The 9838-nt window shown below is 45.5% G+C and overlaps 2 protein-coding genes across 2 annotated transcripts in view; one reads left to right on the top strand and one right to left on the bottom strand.

Annotated features, from left to right (window-relative positions):
* Nucleotides 1-5798: 5798 nt before the first annotated feature.
* Nucleotides 5799-9838, bottom strand: part of LOC147333744 (butyrophilin-like protein 2) — a 189197-nt gene continuing 185157 nt past the window's right edge. Inside the window, exons 12-13 of the mRNA XM_086268364.1 lie at nucleotides 6003-6344; nucleotides 5799-5890 (exon numbers count right to left, since the gene is read on the bottom strand). Of these exons, the coding sequence (XP_086124490.1) occupies nucleotides 5799-5890; nucleotides 6003-6344 (434 nt within the window). The remainder of the gene's footprint in view (nucleotides 5891-6002; nucleotides 6345-9838) is intronic.
* On the top strand, nucleotides 6671-7417 carry LOC147333749 (uncharacterized). The gene is made up of 2 exons (XM_086287726.1): nucleotides 6671-6684; nucleotides 6730-7417. The coding sequence occupies exons 1-2, from the start codon at nucleotides 6671-6673 to the stop codon at nucleotides 7415-7417; spliced, it is 702 nt and encodes a 233-aa protein (XP_086143852.1).

The following is a 9838-nucleotide window of genomic DNA, read 5'->3' as shown; positions in this document are numbered from 1 at the left end:
TACAAAGTAGAATAAGTGAGCTTTGGATGCTGCTCTGGGACTTTGTTTAAAGAGGTTCAGTGTGGACTTGAACTCACTGATCCTCCAAACATCAAATGAGTGAACATCAGGAACACATCTGCACTCTGGTTCCATTTATGTGAGAAAGAGTCTGAAGGTGTTTGTGCTCCTTCACAGCTCCGTCTCAGGAGCTTCATCCACCTCAAACAGCAGGAACAACACTCGGTGAGGACACCAGCCACAGACTGAACGACCAGTTGCACTCACTCCAATCATTGTGAAGTTCTTTGAGAGAGTGGTGCTGGCCTACATCCAGAGCAACATCACAGACACTCTGGACCCCCTGCAGTATGCCTACCAGTCCAATAAGTCCACGTCAGACATCATCGCTGCTGCCCTTCACTATTCACTCTCCCACTCGGAAAACAAAGACAAAGAAAACAATACTGTCATCCCACACAAACTCACTCACAAGCTGGCAACACTCGGCCTGCACCCCACCCTATGTGACTGGCTACAGGACTTTTTGACTGGCAGGCCTCAGTCTGTCAGGATCGGCAACAGGACTTCAGCCAGCATTATTACAAACACTGGTGTCCAACAAGGTTGCATCCTCTACACCGTGTGCACCCACAACTGTTTCACCTCCAACAAAGACAACATCATTTTGAAGTTCGCAGACGACACTGCTGTGATTGGTCGCATCACTGGAGGAGACGAAGCGGCTTATAGGAGAGAGGAGGCCGGTCTGGTGTCATGGTGTTAGGACAACAACCTCACCCTCAACACTGACAAGACAAAGGAGACGATACTGGACATGAGGAAGAAGAGGAGGCCTCACCCACCGCTGTCTATCCAGGGCCTAGAAGTGGAGAGGGTGAGCAGCTTTAGGTACCTGGGCGTCTACATCGCTAAGGACCTCACCCTCGAGACGAAGGTTTAGAAGTGTGAAATCCAGAACATCCAGACTCACTAACTCCTTCTTCCCCACTGCTATCAGATTCTTGAACAGCTGACCCATTCTGAACAGTAATAATAATTTTTTTTGCACATCAGGTCAACTTACATATTAAGCCAGCATATTAAGCTACAGGTCTTTTGCACACATCTGTTTCAAATCTCCATATTTTGTCTCCTTTTCTGTCTTCAGCTATTTATTTGTACTATTTGTATTTATATGTTCTATTTCTAGTGTATATATTAATCGGCATCTGTGGGCGGACAGCAAAGAAAGAATTTCATTGCACAAAGAAGTGCCTTTTCTCTTGTGACACATAACAATAAACACTTTGAATCTTGAAGCACGGAGACATCTTTGTGCTCGATATCACAAACACTCTTTGCAGCATCTCTGCACCATCAACACAACAGCAGCACATGTAAAACATTCATATTACATTATATCAGCCAAGGTTGTGACCTACACCCGTTTTCTCTGACTCTCCACCATTTGACCCTAGAACTGCAGAAGCTTCTTGGATGAGAGGTGAAACGTCTTTAAGCGACTTAAGGAAGTCCAGGTGCTTTTTTCTTTCCATGCTCCTTAGACTTAAACAGATAGTGAGACTCCTTCTGCTTATCAGGGATAATCTCTAGGTGACCGCTAAGCAGAAAACAAGGTCTTTCTTTCTCTGTGTGTATATAAGATGCCAGGGCGGCGGCTGTTGGGCAGAGACCATCCTAGTGTTTGGCTGGGATATTTCTCTCCACATTGTTTTGTGTTTATTAAACCCACTTCAAATAATGCTCACGAAGGTTGTGTTGTAGGTTATTGTTAAAATTTCCATAAACAAAGCATTTAAATGGCATTTCAATTCAAAGCAGAGAAACAAAAATAATATTTCTGGCCAAAATCAGGCAGACTTAAAACTAGTCGGTGATCCCCACATGCTTCAAAGAGTCCATCATTGTTCCTGTCCCGAAGAAACCCCACCCTGCTTCTCTCAATGACTATCGCCCTGTAGCCCTCACCTCAGTAGTGATGAAGTGCTTTGAACGCCTGGTCAGAGACTTCATCATTTCTTCACTACCAGACACACTGGACCCACTACAGTTCGCTTACCGTCCAAATCGTTCCACAGACGATGCCATCTCTCATCTCCTCCACACATCACTCACTCACTTGGACACTAGAAGGGGGAATTATGTTAAAATGCTCTTCATAGACTACAGCTCTGCATTTAACACCATAATTCCCTCCACACTCACCACCAAGCTGGAGCATCTGGGACTCAGCTCATCTATGTGTCAGTGGATCTCCAACTTCCTAACTGGCAGACCACAGGCAGTAAGGATGGGCGGACATGTCTCAGCCTCCACCACTCTCAGCACTGGAGCCCCCCAGGGGTGTGTTCTGAGCCCCCTGCTGTACTCTTTGTACACATATGACTGTGTGGCCACTACCAGCTCCACCACCATCATCAAGTTTGCTGACGACACCGTCGTGGTGGGCCTGATCTCTGATAACAACGAGATGGCCTACCTGAAGGAGATTAGGAATCTGGAGAACTGGTGCCAGAGGAACAACCTCCTTCTAAACGTCAGTAAGACAAAGGAGCTGATAGTGGACTTCAGCACTAAGCAGGAGAGGAACTACCAGACCCCCGTCATCAACGAGTGCCCAGTGGAGAGAGTGGACAGCTTCAAATACCTCGGAGTTCACATCACGCAGGACCTGTCATGGTCCTGTCACATCAACACCGTGGTGAAAAAGGCCCGACAGCGTCTCTACCACCTCAGACGCTTGAGAGACTTCCAACTGCCCTCCAAGGTGCTCAGGAACTTTTACTCCTGCACCATAGAGAGCATCCTGACGGGAAACATCTTAACCTGGTTCGGGAACAGCACCATGCAGGACAGACGAGCTCTACAGAGGGTTGTGCGATCAGCTGAGCGCACCATCCGCTCCGAGCTCCCTGACCTGCACTCAATCTACAGCAGGCGGTGCTGGACCAAGGCCAGGAAGATCGTGAAGGACCTCAGCCATCCCAACAACGGACTGTTCTCTCTGCTGAGGTCAGGAAAGCGATTCCGCTCCCTGAAGACCAACACAGAGAGACTAAGGAGGAGCTTCTTCCCGCAGGCGATACGGTCTCTCAATCACACCACCACACAGTACTGACCCACACATATAGTTCTTACACACACACTGGACATTCTGGACTTTGTTTTCACTTCATCACTTAAATCACTGCTGCTGTTATTGTGTATATATTTATTTATACTTCTTGTGTATTTTGTTCATACATTCTTATATAGTTCTATATTGAGTACTGTGTATTTTGTTGTACAGTTATTTTATTTTCAATTTAATTTATATATTTTATCTTATTCTTTCCCAGTGTGTTGTACAGTTATTTCATTTTTAACCTTAATTTATATTTTATTCCTTCCTAGTTAAATTTACCCTTTTTAATTTTTCATATTTATTTCCTATCTTATTCATAGCCTTTTCCTTTTTTGTTTTCTTTAGGTCACGAGCAGTTGTCCAAGCATTTCACTACATATCGTACTGTGTATGACTGTGTACGTGACAAATAAAAATTTGAATTTGAATTTAAAGTGCTATTTTAAGTGCTTTAAGTACATTTTAAAAATGATACTGCCTTTAAATAATAATGATTAAATTTGAACATAAATTGGAGCTTTTCTTCTTACAAAATAACACAGAAACATAAAAGGTTGTTTGACCAACTTCACCTTTAAGTGAGTAACCTTAGCCAACATTATTTTGTACATTAGGCTAAAACAGTGTGATCATTGAACATTTTAGTGCAAAAAATAACAAACCCATCGGACTCACAATACTTCATCTGAGATTATTGCAGCTCCTATGTGTGCATCAGCATAATCGGTATACCAGGACATCTAGCATTGTCAAAAGTTCCCTTTTGCTTGGAATGCAAAGTGTCATTAAATGCGTTTTCTTTTACGTGTTATATTTTTCAAATGACTTAATCATAATTACCGCCTTAAATTCCCACTCCTAATTATATTATATTATATTATATTATATTATATTATATTAGAAGCTGAATCACAGAAACAGAAATAGAGGACAGAGATGTAAATGGCCTGTATTTGTATAGCGCTTTTCTAGTCCCTAAGGACCCCAAAGTTGTAAGAAGTGAAAAGATGTTTGTGGAACTTGATTCCAGCTGTCGGTCGGAGTTCTCCTTGTCCTGTTGGCTGTTCGGAGAGAATATTCCATTAGTGGCACGACTGACGAGGAGGACCTTTGCTTCATGTTTGCTGTGAACTCATCAGAACAGCAAGCTGATAACATCCATGAAACAATAATCAGAGGAAGGAGGAAAAAATACATTTTTCAAACAGTTATTGCCTTTCATGTGTTGTGAAAATTTATAACTGTTATTTGTCCACTGCTATTGTAGCTGCAGCTTCACTCACTGTGATCACCAGCTCCTCTATAAAGCTTGTTCAGGTCCAGGATATGAGTGGCTGTATCGATCCATGGATCAATAGTACTGACAGCAGTGTTGGTATTGGTTGAATATCAGCATGATATGAGTGTCTCTTATACACTGATTTGTTCTACATTAGTTGATCAGAAGGTTTTTTATTTTCATTCGTCATATTTTTACATAATCTTCAGCTTTACAGCAGGAATAGGTTCCTAATAAAGTGAACAATGAGCATGGACCGTGTAGTCCTCAAAATGTTGGAGCCAAAACTGCACCCTGAATTAACTTTGAGGGACACCAGGTGAGGAACCTGCAGCTTTACTGACACCCAGTGGACGCAGCAGGAAACTGCGGAAGCTCAGACAGTAATTCAAGTGTTTATGCAGTAATTCATTAAAAACTCTGATATTCAAATAAATGAAGGTCTTTTTCATGTCACTCGCTCAGCGTCTCTCTTCTTATCACCGCTGATCAGACACATTTATTCATTTGAAGATGCAGTTAGAAGCTGACACGCTGATGATGCTCAGTAGATCTGATCTTTGTATCTGGATTTGTTTGACAGGGACAGTGTTCATGTTCATGGACATCAGGATAATGAGCTAAACTGCTCATTTCCATGTGTAGTCCCTGGGCAGGTCACATGACTCTATCCAACATACAAAGACACACAGACACACAAGAAAAGCCAGAGAAACAAGATGAGCTGTTAGAGCCAATCTATAGAGAAATATTTTTGATACTGTTTCAGTTATTATGTTACATGTTTGATTTTGTATAATATGTTGTTAGAGAATAAATGCTGCGCGTTTAATTTGTGTCGGGTAAGAAAACATTACAGCGCATGTGTGGTAGCAGGTTAGAGTGAGCCAGGATGGCAATGGAAATGTGCGCTGTAGCAGCAAATACTTTTTGACCGTGACATCTTTTGTTTGTATGTACGAGTCAGACATAAATCTGAACAGCTCACATTAAGAAGTGGAAGAATTATTTTTTCAAAGCTTGGAACAGAAATTCGCAACTACATGAGCCTTCAAAGTGGAACATGTGGACTGTTCCTTTATTACTACCACTGAAGGCCACGCCCCTCTGGTCATGTGATCATGTGGTTTGTAGGACGCTCCTCTTCCTCAGAGGATCCACCTGTGCTTCCTCTCCTCTCTCCTCCACCTGTTACAGTGAGGGAACGTCCTCCATGATGGAGGAGCTGCTGGAAAGTGCTGAGAGTTTCCTCCAGAGTGAGACCTCTGTCACAGTTCAGAGGATCTACGGCAGCAGAGACCTTCATGGACACTAAAAGTCTCAAACACACAACAACAACATCACACTGACTCCACTCTGACATCACTGATCAATAATCAAAGAACACACAGATCAAACTGATTGATCAGCCATCAGAGGAGTCGGATCAATGGAGCTGCTTCTGTTCCTGATGTCCCCTGTTTGATCCTGGACCTGAACTCTCCCTGCAGAGGAGACACAACACAGTCAGAGACACACACACACACACACACACACACACACACACACACACACACACACACACACACACGCACACACCCATGCAGACATACAAACCTCTGACTTTGAGCTGCACTGTTTTGTATCTCCTGGTGAAGAAGATGAAGATGTCTCCACGACTCCAGACTCCACATCTGTATCTCCCACTGTCTCTCTCTGTGGGCTGTTTCAGGGTCAGACTGAGGTCTCCAGTTTTCAGCAGGTCTTCATTCATCTTCGTTCGGTCTCTGTAAACCTGGTGCTGTTCTTCAGGCTGGTCAGAGCCGTTCTTATACAGGTGAAGCTTGTTGTATGAACCCACCTCCCACCACTTCACTTTAGTATCTTCAGGCAGGTTTTGTGTGGTTTTGAAGGGCAGCTGGACAGACTCCGCCCCCTCCTCCACCTCCACCTGACACACTGAGAGGACAACAAACACAACATGAGCTGTACAAAGTGTGATTGGTGTTCAGAGCAGCATCATGTGACTCTTGTTCTGCACTAAATGAAGCGATGGAGTGGCGCCTCCTTCAGGCAGAGAAACAGCTCATGGAGAGAAATAATTATTAGAGCAAAAACAAGAGTGGAGCTGCAAATAAGGCCGAGAGGAACGCTGCAGAAAACTGTTCATGTGTGAATTCATCACTTCATAGATTTCTTTGAGCACTAAAATCAGAGCTGCTTCTATTTCTAATATGACAGCTGTACATTAGAGCTGCAACACTTTAAATGTGAGCCATAAAAACATGATGCTCTACAAGTGCATTCAGCTCTGACACTGTCACATCATACTCCCTAAATACAGACAGCACATAGACTGCCCCACCAGGGACAACATCATACTGGATCACTGCTACACCACTCTAAAAGATGCCTATCGCTCTGTGCCCCGGGCAGCTTTGGGACATTCTGATCACTGCATGGTCCATCTTATTCCAGTTTATAGGCAAAAACTCAAATGTGCCAAGCCTGTAGTCAAAACTGTGAAGAAGTGGACTAACGCAGCAAAGCAGGAACTGCAGGACTGTTTTGACTGCACTGATTGGACTGTTTTTGAAGCTGCATCTGAGAACCTAGATGAGCTCACGGACACTGTGACATCATACATCAGTTTCTGTGAAGACGTGTGTGTGCCAACAAAGACCTTTTGCACATACAACAACAATAAACCATGGTTCACTCCTAAACTTCAACATCTTCGTAAGGCCAAGGAGGACGCCTACAGAGGTGGTGAAAGGGCCCTGTACAAGCAAGCCAGGAACACACTGACCAAGGAGATCAAAGCAGCTAAAAGGATCTACTCCCAGAAGCTGGAAGAACGGCTCTCAGCCAACGACCCTGCATCAGTGTGGAGGGGCCTGCAGGAAATCACCAGCTACAGACGCCCCCCACCCACTATTGAAGCAAACAAAGACCTGGCCAACGAGTTAAACACTTTCTATTGCAGGTTTGAGACGCCCCACCCTCCCCAGGGACATTGCTTCAGACACTGACCCCCAACACACCTTCCACCTCTCCCCCCTTCACCCTGCCCCTCCCCAATCAAGACTCAACGACCACCCCCACCCTCTCCAATCCAGACTCAACGACCACCCCCACCCTCCCCAATCCAGACTCAACGACCTCCACCACACCTCTCACCCCCCTTTCCTCCTCCCTGAAACTCAGAATACACACTCAGGATGTGAGCCGACTATTCCAGAAACAGAAGCCCAGGAAAGCCCCCGGACCAGATGGCGTCTCACCCTCCTGCCTCAAAACCTGTGTTGAACAGCTGGCTCCCATCTTTACTCGCATCTTCAACAGATCCCTGGAGCTGTGTGAAGTTCCCTCCTGCTTCAAACGCTCCACCATCATCCCTGTCCCCAAGAAACCCACCATCACAGGACTGAATGACTACAGACCTGTCGCCTTGACGTCTGTGGTCATGAAATCCTTCGAACGACCGGTGTTAGCCCATCTGAAAGACATTACAGGCCACCAGCTGGACCCTCTGCAGTTTGCCTACCGGGCAAACAGGTCGGTGGATGATGCAGTGAACATGGGGCTGCATTACATCCTGCAACACCTTGACCGCCCGGGAACTTATGCCAGGGTCCTGTTTGTGGACTTTAGTTCGGCTTTTAACACCATTGTGCCTGAACTTCTTTCCTCCAAACTCTCCCAGCTCAGCGTGTCACCAGCTACCTGTCAGTGGATCACCAGCTTCCTGACAGACAGAAAGCAACAAGTGAGGCTGGGGGAGATCACCTCTGAAACCCGGTCCCTCAGTATTGGTGCCCCCCCAAGGATGTGTCCTCTCACCACTACTGTTCTCCCTCTACACTAACGACTGCACCTCCAAGAACTCGGCTGTTAAACTCCTAAAGTTTGCAGATGACACCACTGTCATTGGCCTCATTCAAGATGGTGATGAGTCTGCATACCAGCAGGAAGTTGAGCGGCTGGTACTCTGGTGCAGTCAGCACAATCTGGAGCTGAACACTCTTAAGACTGTAGAGATGACAGTGGACTTCAGGAGACATCCCTCAACTCTGCTCCCCCTCACCATATCAGACAGCCCTGTGTCGACTGTGAAGACCTTCAAGTTCCTGGGTACAACCATCTCCCAGGACCAGAAGTGGGAGACCAACATCAACTCCATCCTCAAAAAGACCCAGCAGAGGATGTACTTCCTGAGACAACTGGGGAAGTACAGTCTTCCACAGGAGCTGCTGATCCAGTTCTACACTGCGGTCATTGAGTCTGTCCTGTGCTCCTCCATCACAGTCTGGTATGGAGCAGCCACTAAACAGAACAGGAGCAGACTGCAGCGGACTGTACGGGCAGCAGAAAGGATCATCAGCGCCCCCCTGCCCTCCATCCAGGATCTGTACCTCTCAAGAACCAGGAAACGGGCAGGGAAAATCATCACAGACCCCTCACACCCTGCACACAGACTTTCTGATCTGCTGCCCTCTGGCAGACGGTACAGAAGCCCGCAGACCAGGACCACCCGACACAGGAACAGTTTCTTTCCCCTCGCCATCTCCCTTCTAAACAGTTGACCTGTCACACTGCTCCCACTGTCAGACTGCAGCTGCACCTTATGTACATTCTGTAGTATTCATTCCACCTCATTCATTTCTGTATTTTATGTATATAAGTTTAGATTAGTTATTTATAGTTGGTTTACACAGCTTTGTGTATGTATGTGTAATGTGTATATATATGTGTGTGTGTGTGTGTGTGTGTGTGTGTGTGTGAGAGAGATTTACATTGCTGTGCTTGAGAGCCACCATCTACCGGAACCAAATTCCCTGTATGTGTCTGCACATATACTTGGCCAATAAACACGATTCTGATTCTGTTTCTGATTCTGATCATGAAGGATCAGAAATCACTTTGTTACACAAATCAAAGTCAAATCAGTTCTATTGATGGAATATTGTGTGATCAATAGACTGATCAGTTTCTAATCTGTCATCTATCAGCTGGAAATCCAGCATGTCAAACAGACAGGCAGCAGATTAGGACCAAACACAAACACAGTGAGACTTTTTCTTCACAGCAGTTGCAGGTAAACTGCAGCAACAATGCGACTCAGACAGTTTCTCTGTAACTGCAGGGCTTCCTGCGCTGCTGTTAGTCAGACACGGATCAACAGGTTGTGGATAGAAAGCAGATTCCTTCAGCAGAGGATCCATATCACACGTGAAGCATGTCGTCGGGAAACAATCAGTGAAAATGGGACACTTTGAGCCTCAAACTCTGAACATGACCTGCTGCAGACCAGCTGATGTGTTCAGTTACCATGGTGAGGAATTTCACAATAAAGGAGGCGTGCGCTCTGTCTTTTCCCGGCCCGACGCTCTGGGACGTTTTAGACAAGTTTCCTGTCAGAATACGATCCCGTCCGGAGGCCGACACCATCC

Source organism: Aulonocara sp. 'chitande type north' Nkhata Bay, linkage group LG3, assembly GCF_057382095.1.
Source record: "Aulonocara sp. 'chitande type north' Nkhata Bay isolate Kocher_YH1m ecotype deep benthic linkage group LG3, A_spYH_male_GT1.1, whole genome shotgun sequence".
Lineage (NCBI taxonomy): Eukaryota > Metazoa > Chordata > Actinopteri > Cichliformes > Cichlidae > Aulonocara > Aulonocara sp. 'chitande type north' Nkhata Bay.
The sequence above is the reverse complement of the archived record's forward strand: the minus strand, read 5'-3'. Positions and strand labels throughout refer to the sequence as shown.